At 33.2% G+C, this 16,008-nt stretch overlaps 2 protein-coding genes across 2 annotated transcripts; both read left to right on the forward strand.

Annotated features, from left to right (window-relative positions):
• The first annotated feature begins 1,601 nt into the window (after nt 1-1,601).
• LOC134726214 (uncharacterized protein K02A2.6-like) lies at nt 1,602-5,630 on the forward strand. Its single transcript, XM_063590614.1, has 2 exons — nt 1,602-5,028; nt 5,266-5,630. Exons 1-2 carry the CDS (start codon nt 1,602-1,604, stop codon nt 5,628-5,630), a joined length of 3,792 nt encoding a protein of 1,263 aa, XP_063446684.1.
• Nucleotides 5,631-6,369: 739 nt separating this feature from the next.
• On the forward strand, nt 6,370-15,612 carry LOC134724742 (uncharacterized). The gene is made up of 2 exons (XM_063587947.1): nt 6,370-6,589; nt 14,150-15,612. The coding sequence occupies exons 1-2, from the start codon at nt 6,418-6,420 to the stop codon at nt 15,166-15,168; spliced, it is 1,191 nt and encodes a 396-aa protein (XP_063444017.1). The 5' UTR covers nt 6,370-6,417; the 3' UTR covers nt 15,169-15,612.
• The last annotated feature ends 396 nt before the right edge of the window (nt 15,613-16,008 follow it).

Genomic DNA, 16,008 nt, shown 5'->3' on the forward strand with positions numbered 1-16,008 from the left:
CCTATTACCACAAAACACAGATAAAGCACACAATTTGGTAGCGTCGTTCCTCAGTTATGTTTCGCTATGATATTATATGCATGCAGGGTTATCTTATCTGGTGTCTGTTCACTCAACATCAAATGTCGTAAACCTTTGAGCATAAATATTGAGGACATATTTGAGCTCAACGTTAATCGAAAAGTTTTGTCCAAAAAAAATGGTTGAACATGTTTGATTTGGGAGAGTACAGTTTGTGTACATGTTTGTTAGTTTAGCAGGAAACACTTAAGGAAAGTCAATGATATGTAGTACGCAGTGTACTATAATACAGTTGGGACAATACCCCTAATGCGCCTTGAAATGAGGAACACAAAAATCACGTGTAAACAAAAAATCTCTGTGTAGTGATATTTGACACATTTCTATGATAAACAAATAACTGAGCTGAACCATTAGTGTTAATTAAGAAAATAAGGGAACACAGAATAAATGTGTAAAAACCATGGAGCTATGAAATGAGTTCAAAGTATTAAAATTTCAAAGAACTTATTGTGTTAAAATTGGGATTTTTTACCATGAGGAGCGACGTCGCAAAAGGATACTCGGGGTTTGCTAAATTACGGAAAAATGAATCACACTTCGTACCCCGAAAATTTAACCACATATGTAAAAATGTCTCAGCTTCGAAACAAGCCATCATACATATACAAGTTTACGATATGGGCTGAGCAACAGAAGAAAACGTTACCATTACGGCCTATGGAATAACAATTGCGCATATTGCCCCAGTTGGGGGAGCATTTACATTTCTCATATTGATCTAAGGGGGGTCTAACACCAAATATCATTGGTTTGTTTATATGCTGTATCTGATTGGTTCATTTATGGTTTTAATGACAACAATATTTGGTATGTTGTTGTCAGAACAACAACATCTCATCCATGGGGATTAAGTTTACCAAAAACAATGCTTCTCGTGCTACTAGCAATATGATGACAGGTGGTTTAAAAAATGTTTTTTAAAAAATCTGTGCTGACTGCTGAATGTAGATGTCTATTGACTTAAACATATATAGTTAATGTTCAATGGCGGATCCAAAACATTTTCATAAAAGGGGGGGGGACTGACAGCTTAAGATGAGGCCTGCTCCAGTCATGCTGCTCCAGTGATTCCCTATATAATCAACCAATTTTATCATACAAAAGGGGTGGCCAGGCCCTTTGAAAACCACTCCTTATCAGCATCTGATGTCAGTAAGTATAATATTTTAATACTTTTGACCGTCTGTCCTGTTTATATCTAAAAGATTTTTTTATCATTTCAAGTGTGTAGTGACATTAATATAAACAGTTACATCCGCTGCTAATTGATACTGTGACAGTTTCTATGTATCTATCATTTCGACCACACACGGGTTCATTATCTGCACATAGTTTAATAAGGCTTTTAATAGGATTATAATCATTCTGTAACTGTAGTTCGATCGTTTGAGTTGTATAATAAATATTAGTATTTACTTGGATTCTACTTTATATATATGTAGCATAAGATGCCACATAAATTGGCGACGAGGATTTAAAACTTATTTCTATTTAGTGAATACATTGTGAACATAACAATGGGAGACGAAGCTGCACCACCTATAATAATTCCAACAAATTATGGACGTATTGACGAATTTGATGACATTTCTGAAGATTGGATACAATACACCGAAAGACTTAACCATTATTTTATTGCAAATAACATTGAAAGTATGGAAAAGCAACGAGCAATTCTTTTAAGTGCCTGTGGCAAAAAGACATACAAACTTATGAGGAATTTAAGTGCTCCGCAAAAGCCTGGGGAAAAGACTTATGATGACATTGTTAAGTTAGTTACGGATCACCAACATCCAAAACCGTCATCTATCGTACAGAGGAGCAAGTTTAACAGCAGATTGAGACAGCCAAACGAATCGGTGAGCCAGTTTGTAGCAGAGCTTAGACAGATATCTGAACATTGTGATTACAAAGCTACTCTTGATGATATGTTGAGAGATAGACTTGTCTGTGGAATAAAAGAAGACCGTATTCTGAGACGTTTGTTAGCTGAACCTGAATTGACATTCAAAAAAGCAATGGAAGTTGCAACAGCAATGGAAATGGCAGCTAAGAACGCACACGATCTGCAAGTTCAGGAACCTAAGCAAGTGCACAAAGTTACAATTCGTAAGGAGGAATGTTACAGATGTGGAGGATCTCATAATGCAACGGATTGTAAATGGAAAGACGCAAAGTGTTATGTGTGTGATAAGAAGGGACATTTAGCAAAAAAATGCCGCAATAAGGGGAAGCAAAATCCTAAAGAAAAACCGAAATTTAAGCAACAAACACAGCAAGGGAAAGTGTACCCTAAGCAGCGTCCGACTAAAACACATTTTGTTGAGGAGGATAGTGACGATATGGAGGATACCTATACAATGTATCAATTGGAAGATACAAAAAGGAAACCGTATCTAGTGTCCGTTAAACTCAACAACACTGAAATAAATATGGAAATCGATACAGGTGCATCAGTTTCAGTGATAAGTCAGGAGACATGTAAACAAGTATTTGGAAGTGACAATTCATTAGAAAAATCACCGTGTAGCTTGCGTACATACACAGGAGAGAAAATTGATGTGTTAGGAAAACGGAATGTTACCGTTATGTACAACAGTCAAAGTGTTGATTTACCGATCACCGTGGTTAAGGGAACGGGACCGAGTTTAATGGGGCGTGATTGGCTTCATAAACTACAACTCAACTGGAAATCAATATTCAAAATTGAGCAATTGTCACACAATAAGGAACCGGAAAAGGACAATGAGTTACAAGACTTGTTACGTAAGTACCCTCAAGTATTTAAAGAAGAACTAGGTACATTAAAAGGGACTAAAGCAAGGATTTATGTAGATAAAGACGCTACACCTAAATATTTCAAAGCAAGGATTTATGTAGATAAAGACGCTACACCTAAATATTTCAAAGCAAGGCCAGTGCCGTACGCACTCAAAGAAAAAATTGAAAAAGAACTCGATAGATTGGAAAAAGGGGGAAATATCGAAAAGGTTGAATTTTCCGAATGGGCTGCTCCCATAGTGCCAATAGTAAAACCAGACAAATCAGTAAGGATTTGTGGGGACTACAAAGTAACTATTAACCAAGTGTCTAAACTTGACAATTATCCGATCCCTAAAACCGATGATCTCTATGCAACATTAAGTGGGGGACAAGCTTTTTCCAAGCTAGATTTGAGCCAGGCCTATCAACAAATTGTACTCGACGAGGAGTCACGTAAATATGTAACAATCAACACGCATAAAGGATTGTATCAGTATAATCGTTTGCCGTTTGGAGTTTCATCCGCACCGGGAATATTTCAAAGAACAATGGAAAATTTGTTACAAGGAATTCCGAGAGTTGTTGTGAGAGTAGACGACATTCTTATCACTGGAAGTTTAAAGAGTGAACATTTAAACAATTTAGAAACTGTATTACGCAAGATACAGGAATCAGGTATGAGACTCAACAAGGACAAATGCGTATTTCTAGCACCTGAAGTATTGTATTTAGGTCATAGAATTGATCAATATGGAATATATCCTGTTGAAAACAAGGTCAAAGCGATCACAGAGGCACCGGAACCTAAAAATGTTACCGAGTTAAAATCGTACTTAGGAATGCTTAACTACTACAACAGATTTCTGCCGGATTTATCTTCAAAACTAGCACCGTTACATGAACTGTTGAAAAAGGATAAACAATGGGAATGGGTCAAATCACAACAAGAAGCTTTTGAACTATCAAAAACTTTACTTAAATCTTCTAAAGTGTTGGTACATTATGACCCGAACAAGGACATTACTCTATCGTGTGATGCTTCAACGTATGGAATAGGAGCTGTCCTGTCGCACAAAATGGAAGATGGATGTGACAGACCGGTTGGATATGTTTCGCGCACGCTAGCACCCGCCGAGAGGAATTATAGTGTTCTTGAGAAGGAGGGATTAGCCGTTTTATTCGCACTAAAGAAATTTCATCAATATTTGTTTGATAGAACATTCACAATTTATACAGATCATAAGCCATTGGTAGGATTATTTAACGAAAATAAGTATATTCCACCAATGGCAGCCGCAAGAATTCAGCGTTGGGCTTTGACACTGTCCGCATATGAATATAAGATAGTTTACAAAGAAGGAAAGAAGAATTCTAACGTTGACGCACTAAGCCGTCTACCGTTAAACCGAGTAGGGAAAACGGAAGTACCCGCAGAAATGATCATGCTAATGGATAACATGGATTCTACGCCGGTAACTGCCCAGCAAATTAAAGCATGGACACGCAAGGATCCGATATTGGGACAAATAACTAACTATGTTTTGAAAGGTTGGCCAAATTACAGAGATAATGATGAAATGAAGCCATATTTTAGTCGAAAAACAGAGTTAAGTGTATTTGACAGTTGTCTTTTGTGGGGAAATAGAGTTGTTATTCCAAACCACGGAAGAGAAATTATTCTTCAAGAACTACACGAGGGTCATCAAGGAATTTCACGTATGAAAGTACTTGCGAGAGGTTATGTCTGGTGGCCAAATATGGACGCAGAAATTGAACAGACAGTTCGTGCATGTCACCAATGTCAAGTCAATCGACATGCTCCATCAGAAGCTCCAATGCATCCTTGGGAATGGCCGTCAAACCCATGGTCAAGGATACATATTGATTATGCAGGGCCACTGTACGGGAAAATGTTCTTAGTATGTGTTGATGCACACTCAAAATATTTGGATGTACATGTAGTGAATTCTGCAACCAGTGCAAACACTATCGAGAAATTGCGCACTATGTTTGCAATTCATGGATTACCAGAAAGCATCGTGAGTGATAATGGAACACCGTTTGCTAGTCAGGAATTCCAGGATTTTGTTCAAAGAAACGGAATTAAGCACATTCGTTCTTCACCATATCAACCTAGCACAAATGGGTTGGCCGAGCGTGCTGTTCAGACATTTAAAGAGGGTATGAAGAAGGTTACCGAGGGAAGCATAGAAAAAAGAGTGGCGAAATTCTTATTTACGTATAGACTAACACCACATGCCACAACCGCTATTGCTCCAGCTGAAATGTTAATGGGACGGAGACCAAGATCGTTGCTAGGCTTAACATATCCGAACATTAACAGTCGTGTTCAACAGAAACAACAAAGACAAAAACAATCTCATGATAAGACAGCTTAAGTGAGAAATTTTGATGTAGGAGATAGTGTGTACATTTTGAGTCACAACCGTGAAGCTAAATGGATTACAGGAACTTTAGTTAAAAGAACAGGACCAGTTTCGTTTGTCATTGAATTAAACGATGGCAGAACTGTTAAACGACATCAGAATCAGATCAGACACAAATATGATCAGTATAGTGACAATAAATTACCAGATATATCTGAGATTCCAGATATTCAGATTCCAGTCGTATCCGACAATCATGCAGATGTAGAAACACCGTCTGGTTCTAGTGACACTAATGACAATTCAAAATCCGTTGTAAAACCTACCGCTGAGACTCCGAGACTGACCAGAACACGGAAACCGCCAAATAGATATGGAGATTTTGTGTATAATTAAAATTGAACGAACTTTGGTTAAGGCAATGGTTAAAATGTTAAAGGGCAGAATAATCCCTTATAACCATTTTATGCAAAGAAATAAGGCAGTCTACCTATTCTTTGTTTTGCATGCTAAAATAGATTTACATATTGCTTATTTTCAATTACTAGTAGGATTTAGGAAATACACTATAATTGTAAAAGTTCATTCAGTTTAAAATTCTAGATAAATATATGTGCAGAATTTCATTCATAAATTTAGAGTAAAAACAGCTGATTGTGTTTTCATTCATTCAGTGATAAATGAACTATAAACGAAATCTAAGGATGGAGGTGTGTAGTGACATTAATATAAACAGTTACATCCGCTGCTAATTGATACTGTAACAGTTTCTATGTATCTATCATTTCGACCACACACGGGTTCATTATCTGCACATAGTTTAATAAGGCTTTTAATAGGATTATAATCATTCTGTAACTGTAGTTCGATCGTTTGAGTTGTATAATAAATATTAGTATTTACTTGGATTCTACTTTATATATATGTAGCATAAGATGCCACAAAGTTGTAGGAGTCTGCCATAGCTCGTATACTGTTGTCAATTAAAGACGTAATATAGATTCGTAGAAATACTTTCGACGTTTAAACAAAATCTTTAACTAATGATACTGGGAAGCTCATGAAAAAAAAATACAGATTTTGTGGAAAAACCCAATCTATATATAGAGAGAGTAATACAATGCACAATATTTATGTCATATGAGTACTATATTCATACATTACTTGACAATAAGTTATAAAGATGAAGGCAGAACCGATTGACGTTATGATAGAATTTATTGGTATTATGAACATTTATACCACTTTACTGGAAGCTGAATATTTACCAATTTTGACCGAAATTTTGAATTTTTCTGATGTTTTGCAAACGGAAAACTCAAGGAAAACAAAAGGGAATATCATGTATTCGGCAGGTACGGTATTTTTTTTTTCATTAGAATATCTGAATTTTGATATAGTCGTTTTCGCTTTATAACATAATTTATACTTTGCAGTGTCTAAAAATATTTCGTTAACATTTAACGAATTTGTTGCGTTTTAAGCACTTTTCTTGATTTATCTCCAGTAGGAACGCTCATATCCGAAATAATGTATGAGAGCCAATGATGTAAAAATATCTAAAACTTGAATACGGATTTATATTAAATGGTATCAGGGCTCCATAAAAAAATGTAGCGTGATTTGTAGTTAACATATAAGTTTAATTATTTAAGGCAAATATAACATATCACACACACACATGCAAACATTTGCCCGAGTTTCAACACAATGTCATGATAGTTGATGGATTACTCTTTAGCTTTTATAAGCAGCGGCGTCAACAACGTATTAGTTTGTGATTAGGTCTAGTTTATAGTGAATCACCAGTGGTAAGTCAGAGGTATTTTGTATTCAGTTGTATAAAAGAGGGATGAAAGATACCAGAGGGACAGCCAAACTGATAAATGGAAAATAAACTGACATCGCAATGGCTAGAAATGAAATAGATAAACAGACAAACAATAGTAAACATGACACAACATAGAAAACTAAAGAATAAGCAACACGAACCCCATCAAAAAGTAGGGGTGATCTCGGGTGTTCCGGAAGAGTAAGCATATCCGGCTCCACATGTGGCACCCGTCATGTTGTTTATGTGATAACGAATCCGGTAAATATTTTAGTTCGGTAGGTCACATTTATGAAAGGAAAGGGGATTGTAGTTACGACGTTATGAACATATCCGATATCATTTGTGAAACGGTTATTCCATAACGGTTAACCAGACACAAAAATTACTGAACTAACAAATTGATATGTTTTCTGTCCATGGTAAAAAATAAATTTAAATTGGAGGTTATGCATTTTCTACATCCACCCATTTTGTCGATTGATATCTAATTGTTCTGCTTAACTATGTACTAGATAAATTGAAAACTTATGCAAATGATGTCTTTAAAATAAAACACTCGTAAATGAGAAGAAAATTGTAATTTTGTTTGTTTCTATTAATTCTTAAAATTTTGGTCACTATTGTAAACATTACAGTACACATTTATCGCCTTCTCTAACAAGAAACTTCTGTTCTATTTCAACCGGGTTTCCGGCTGATTACGATGACATCCGTTATCACATGAGTGTTCCCCTCGATCATGAGGGATAATGAGATTGTCCTTGACAGATATGATAAAAATTAAAACACTTAAAGCCCGTAACAGAGAAGCGATCGAATTGATGTTTCTTTACCGTCAAAATTAGCTACGTTATCGACAAACTTAATTGAGTAGTGACCGAACTATTGGTACTTAAACGTTTAAAAGATTGACAATGCTGACAAACTTTCATGTGTCGATCATCAAGTTTAATACCGATGATTTTGAAAATAATTCTTATAACATGAAACAAAATATGTCCATGCACCATTTCGATTGGGCGAAAAGTAGTCATTTCTTCAAAGTCAGAACAGAAAAAAAAAGATTTAAGGAAGGACGTCTTGATAGTATTATTTCCTTTACAATTTTACCCAAAACTAAAAGAAATATACTGGTGAACAATTAAAAAGGTGTTTGATAGGAATGAAGTCCTTTATTTTTTCGGACTACAATGTGTACCGTATGTGTGATGGATTTGAATTCAATTAATAACTTTAAAATGTTTTCTCATATGTATACACAAAAGGGATGACTGGTATTTCTTCTTCTGTTTGAATATGTCTTCGTCCGTTTCACATGCCAAACTTAATTCTAGTACAGTTTAAACGGGAAAATTTAGTTTTTTAATATGACAAAATAACGAGCAAAATTATTTCTTGCAATGGCACACACAGAGAATATTTTTTTTAGTAAAAATCAGTAAAAAAAAATAATCTCCAAAATATACCATGGCCAGGACCTGACAGTTTTTAGCAGTGTACAAATGAAAATCGTCCGGAAAACTGCGCTTGCGTTAAGGGATCATGCAACATTTCACCTATTACCCATAAACAACATAGGTTCTCAATTAATAAAAAAAGTTCTAAAAGATAATTTCAAATCAGAGTAAACATATTAACTTCCTTATATACAGTCGAATTTGTCTATAGGTTACACAAAGCTGGTTCTTCAAACGTTTGTATCGGAGAAAACATTTTTCTTTGACTTTTAAAACATGTAGGGGAAACGGATTTCCTAACCATTCATATGTAACATTCCGTATTTCGGATTTTTTGTTCGATAACGTAAATTATACGACTTTTTTTTATGACTATGTGAACTTGTGCCATTTATTTTTGCTGGTCTTTAGGAAGACAATTTACATTTCGCAGTGAACGGAGGCACTTATACATAACCTTATCATTCTGTTTGAAAACAAAAATAAATTCCCAATATATAAATATACATGTATGTCTTCGCCCGTTTCACATGCCAAACTTTTTCTCGTTTCTCGTTTTTTTATATAGATTAGACCTTTGGTTTACCCGTTTGAATGGTTTTACACTAGTTATTTTTGAGCCCTTTATAGCTTGTTGTTCGGTGTGAGCCAAGGCTCCGTGTTGAAGGCCGTACATTGACCTATAATAGTTTACTTTTTTTTAAATTGTTAATTGGATGGAGAGTTGTCTCATTGGCACTCACACCACATCTTCCTATATCTATGAATATACATGTATTATATGTCGTGTACATGGTTGGATTTTGTAGATATAACTACCGCACAGAAAAAAGTATCATGGATTTCGAGGCTTTCATATTCAAGGTTTTGAATTCTACCCTTGTTGAAAACCTGCGGAGACCTCTACAGTTTCTTAAAATATCAGTTATTTTTTTGTCGTCTCCCTGAACATGCTAAACACTTAAGTCATATCATTTCATTTTCATATTTTTTTCCCTGTTTGTCTCGGTTGTCTTGATTGTTGGAACGATTAGTGGTATCTAACAATATTTACGAAAACTTTCTGAGAATTATGAATATTTCTTCTCTGTCAGTTATGGATCATTACTAATGATAAAATGAAATGCCGTACGTCACATCTTATAGAGCTTTAAATTTCAAATATTCGTCAATAACTTAAGATATAGAGCAAATTGCTCTTCAACATTTCAAATGTTAAAGGGTTCATTTGTATTTTTTGCTTCGATTTGAAGGAAATTTATTTCAGTTTTTTCTGTGACAAAGTACTAGCATGTCGGTATTGCAAAAATGTATGATTGACATAATCCTGGGGACATAATTAACAGATAGGTATGAAAAAGAATAGATATGGGGTATTCTGTATCAGACAAAAGAAAAACTATGACAGTGTTGAATCCCCTAAATATTCACAGTGCAAGCAGTATATAATATCTACATTGAGCAAATCGATGAGGTCATGTTTATTGTAGAAACGATGGATGCGACCCCAATAAAGTCATGATCAATGTCATTCAATCAATGAGTATTTATGCTATTCATAATGAATTTATCTGAGTCGCAGTCATTGTTTCTGTGGTAGTAAACATAAAATCGATTCGCACTGGCAATATTCGTTGATTTCTAAAATTAAATGAACCTGGATATAGTGATGCAAATAATTCTTTATAACAACTTTCAAAGAAAAAATGTATAAACTACAGCATGTACAGTGCAATTCATTCTTGTTGTATGTAAACTTAAGTTAATTTGCCTTTTCATGGAAACGAAAGTATAGAGATTATAGACGATATAAAGAATTTACTGTGTTAAAAAAACTTCGACTTTAACAATGTAAACTTACACGGTTGACATGAAATATTTTGTCGATGAAGAAAATTAAATTATTTCACTTCTGAAATATGTTTGTCGATAACGTAACTTATTCTGACGGTAAAGAAATGCAAATTCGATCACTTCTCTGTTACGGGCTGTAACATATTCAATTTAGTTTTGTCTTGAAATGTATTATAAGCACATGACATACATGATTCATTAACACATGATAAAAAAAAATAAAGCCATCATGCTGTAAAAGTCTCACAGGTTTCAATTATATCACATAGAATAAGAAAAATAATAAAATTATTTATTATAGTGTCACATATGAATTGAAACAAGGCATTCACACAGTATTCATATACACAAAAACAACACTCAATATCTGGCCAACCAAAATAACTTATGAGACATGTACACTGATCCTGAAAACAAAAATATATACAAAAATATAATATTTAAACTTGTTAATCATCTCGTAAACGTTATATTAAAAAAGCAACACGTCACTTAAAATATAAAAAATTCTTAGGTTAAAAAAGATGTATATTAACTATGAAAAATGAAATACTACAAAATTGGATAAAAATCTTATTAAATAAATACATTAAAAATTGATCATGGGAAAATATTACTGTAAAAATAATTTTCTACGAAAAAAAAAATTATGTAAACATTTGCAAAAATCATACTGGATATTCAATTTGGTAGAATTCATATATAATTTCAATAAATTTTCTGTTTGTATTAAAATCTTGTAAGTCTTCAATAAATTTTGAGCATTCATAAAAATATTGTATCGAACATCGTCATAAATATAATGAGCATTCCATAACAAAATGTTGTTTTTCTGTTTCAATGCTGTTTGATTCGCACAATACACATATTCTGTATTCAATGGATGTAGGCGGCCTGGAGTATCTTGCCGTTTCAAATGCAATTAAAAGTGAACCGGAGCGAAACAGAGCCATTGTAATTCGCTCAGTTTTGAAAATGTCCAGACGGACATACTATTCAGTTTTCACACTTTGTTTGTATTGCCTATAAGTTCGTTATTTTTTCCGTTCTGTGAGTTATGTCGATCATTAAAATTAACTTCCTCGTGCCATTCCGTGTTATCTAATACATAGAGAATAATACATGGCAAAATCCGTATCATATGTCGTATCATCCCGAGACATCAATATCAGCCCCCCAAAAAAAGGTTTACATGTGCTATGCATACATTACATGTTGTTTGCTCTGTTCCATAAATAGGTGAAAAAGATATATATTGATATAAATTTTGTTGTTTAAGATTACCATTCAGGATGAATAATAAGCATAGGGGCTCAAAGTTTTTCAAGTTCAAAAACTTTGTTGTATTTTCTTGCTGTATATAACTCTTAGTTATAAAAGTTTTTCAGTCTATTTCTTAATTCAATTGCATTTGGAAGCTTTTCGTCTAGCTTGCATTTATAAATGTATTTTTTGGCAAAAATTACAAGAAAATTTAAAAATAAGCTTTCTTCTACAAAACCAAGAAAAAAGTTTTTTTTGTTAAATTCAATGTTAACATAGAAATTTTTCAGACAAGCACAAAACAAATATAAAAAATTGGATGTCACTTGACAATCATAAAATAAATGTCCAATAGTTTCATCTTCACATCTACAAAAAGAACAGAACTTTGTATCTTTGATTTTAATCTAATATAAAAATGTATTTGTAGGAATAATCCTATGTAAAAACTTATATTGGAAATTATACAAATATGTATCTCTACAACCTTTCTGAAGTATACAAAAGTATTTCTTCCAGTCTTCAATGTTAGAATGCAGCTCATCCTCCCATTTTGAAAATTTTACAACTTGAGGATGTGCACATTTTACAATAAGATTATTATATATGAATTTGATATTTTTACTCCTAGTAATTTTCTCCCAAAAAATATCCTGTAGAGTAAAATTTTCTAAGTCAGTGTCAGTGTTTTCCCTAATACACTGTTTTACCTCCATAGTATAACAATAACATACAGCATGTTTTTTTTTAACATTTTCAGAACATATTGGCAATGTTTTTGATAAATACAGAAAGTCGTTTATACAGTTGTACATTACACATTGAAAGAAGACCTTCCATTTTTTTAAAATTAGGGTTCACTGTGTAAAAGCTTGGCAGAAACTTTTCCCTTAATACAACAATATTTTGATAAGTACACTTAAATAACAAATGAAATTCATCACCAATATTACTCTTACACAAAGTACATATTCTATCATGCCTCGGGATATTTTGCCATCTGCCTGTTTCTATAGGCAGACGCAGATTTGAACACCTAAAGTGTGTGATCCAAAGCCTGCAATATTCGGGAAGTTTTAGCAGATATGTTTCTAAAGTAAAATCTTTTTTAAATATTGATTAAAATTGACCTCGTGATGGATTTTCAATATTACTAAACCACTGTTGTACAAATTGATCACAAAGTATCTGTTTTAAGTACATTTTATCACAGTAGCCTGTTTGATTGGCAAAAATATATCCAATGCCAGTATCGTTTAATATTGCTTCTATACAATTTACCCATTTAAAGGTGTATTTAGATTTAGGCCTTAAACCAAGCATCAGTCTATACAATAAACTGCATAGTTTTGATTCATTATTTACAATTTTACATTAATATATAATCATTCTGATTTTCACCTTTATTTCAAGAGGAAATCTACCCAATTCTCCGTACACCATAAAATTAGGCGTAGAGTTTCTAACTTTCAGCGCCCTTTTGCAGAATTTCAAGTGAGTTTTTTCGATAATTTTCAGGTTTTCAAAGCCTCAAACTGCAGAACCATACAGTAAGATAGGTTCTATCATAGAATCATAGAGTTTAAATTGTAGATCAATAGGTAAAGATTCATTCCGTATAATTTTGTAAATATAAAACAGTGCCTTTTGGGCTTGATCTACAAGTTTCTTCTTGGTATCAAAAAAGGTACCATTTTATTTGAAAATGACACCCAAGTACGAATATGTATCAATAATTTCAAGTAAATCAGTCTGCAGTGTAAATTGCAGATTTTGTTTAGTTTTCCTCTTGCTAAATACCATTACTTTGGTTTTCTTAACATTCACCTTCAGTTTCCAATTTTCACAGTACAACTGGAAAATATCTAAGGAATTTTGCAAGCCTTCTTTAGTTTCTTAAAAGATTACTGTATCATCAGCATACAGAATTACGAACAATACAAAAAATATATGAAGTTCGTTTTCAAATATTTCCTTCAAAAGTTCTAAAGGAATACCATCTAAATTTCTAAAATATTGTTCCAAATCGTTTAAGAAAATAGAAAATATATTTATTGGCCAAAGCATGTAAATTGTCTAATTACCCTGATTATCATTCCTTTTTAGTATTGGCTCAATTAACAAAACTGTAATACGGCAAAAGGAAAATACATATGTGTACGAATGTCGAGATAAAAAGGGCATCATATTATATGTTTATCGTACCAACGCCATATGTTGACATGAAAATCCTATATATTCCTCTTATTTTACCACACCAATCTTCAAAACCGGCATGATTAGCAAATTTGGTCTAATCTATAGATTACAGAATATATAATTACCATTTTGGTTGGTAATTAATCACTTTAAACGATTGTATTTTCTTTTTATTTAAAATATATTTTTTCATATTTCCGGTATTTACAAAACATTATCATTTTGGTTTCAAAATGTTTCGATTTTTAATATTATGCCTAATAATTTGATATATGTTTTTTTTTATCTTTCTATTTTTATTTTTTTAGTGCGAATTACGGGAGGATCTCTTATAATTGCTGGAATTGCTTTATCTCCCGTATCGTTTGGGACTTCCAATTGTCTAACAATAGCCGGATGTACTTTGACCGGCGGGTCTACCATTGCAAGCATTTCGCATTCTCTTTCATCGGACATATTAATTAACAAACGTAATCCACATAAAACAACGGACATGTTTAAGAATCCTAGTTTTTTACGTCGATTATTGTCTAAAGTAAGTCGAATTAGAGAATGCGAATCAAAAGAAAGCCAGTTTTACACAATAGAAAAAATCTTGGAAATGATGTTACGCAAATTGGCAAATTTCGAGGAAAATGTGGGTGAAATATATGTAAGAAAGCATGAATTTGAAATTGAAGAAGACATCGTTGACAATTCACTGAAAACTCGTATTAAAGACAAAATCAAAAGATGTTGGAATAACGTTAAAAGAATTATGAAACCCGTTCCTGCAGTAAATGATACTGTTAATAACAAAACAGGTCCAGCGATAAGGAATACCGTTTCCACAACGAAAGATGTTTATAATGCTTACTCAGATGTTAAAGAATGTATCTCACATGCAACCAATCCTAATTATGCTAACGAGGCCAATCAACCAGTAATGGACCTTGTACCGGATTGTTTTCTACAAGAATTGGAGAATGGAATAAATATTCTACATCCAGCTGTAGACAGTACTCTTATAGGAGCAGGAATGATTTTCGATTGTGTATCAATTGGACGGAATGTACAAAAAATACGAAATCGCGAAACATGCGAAGAAGCAAAAACCCTACAGGAAGTAATAAACTCGTATGAGTCCGACAGAAAAGAATTTCACAAGTCAATGCATCAAATTGCTGAAAAAATCGAAAAGCAGGTAATACCATGCATACTTAACAACGAGAACGCCGTGTATCATGAATATCAGATAAGTGAGTTTAAACGCTTGAAAACATTTTTAGGAGATGGATTTCAATCCGTATTTGAGATCTGCAATCAGAACGAGAACCAGATCTCTTAGTCTTAGTGTTTACCTGACTCATATCATTGGTAATCATGAACTATTTAAGATATTGAAGTATAAGGTGATTTTTTAAGAAGATAAGAATGAAAATTATTCGTTTTTGAGATGCAATATAGCAGGAAATCACATAAACATAAACACTGAAAACATAACAAATAATAAGTTCAAAATTGTAAGCGATATTGTGATTTCTTTAAATGACATATTTAACAAATCTGACTCAGGGTAAGGAAGTCTCCTTTTTTGTAATTAACATTTTTCTAAATACTATTATTGTTTACGCCAATGAAAGAAATTGCCTTATAGCGCTCTTTTGGCGGATGTAAAATTTCGCGATTAAGGGGCAACCAAGTAAAAATTGAAGGTTTCTTATTTGGTGGATTCTTTTTTTCAAATTAAATATTTTTGCGGATATGGAAATAATTGCAGTTAAAAAGTAGATTCCCCCCCCCCCCCCCCCCCCCAGTTAAACAAGATAATCATCCAAGGCGTCACTCATACTACGGACAATATGATACATTGACGTCTTATTTATTGATTATAATTTTATCCCGATTCAGTTATTCAATAGAATACCGGTAACTTTGAAAATTTCCATAGGTGTACAAACTTCTTGTAAATATTACGTTTGATTAGATACGAAATTGATTTGACCTGTCAAGTACTTATCACGTTATAAAATTTTGAAGAGTAACCTACAACTCTTAAATAATTTGAAACTAATTAATGAGGTAAAATACAGAGTACCGTACACTTTTACTTTATTTGACACTATTTGAGAAACGGGTAAAAATACAATTATGTACAACGCTCTTTAGCATTCATCTTGTTAAAACT

The sequence above is a fragment of the Mytilus trossulus genome, chromosome 7, assembly GCF_036588685.1.
Source record: "Mytilus trossulus isolate FHL-02 chromosome 7, PNRI_Mtr1.1.1.hap1, whole genome shotgun sequence".
Taxonomy (NCBI): Eukaryota; Metazoa; Mollusca; class Bivalvia; order Mytilida; family Mytilidae; genus Mytilus; species Mytilus trossulus.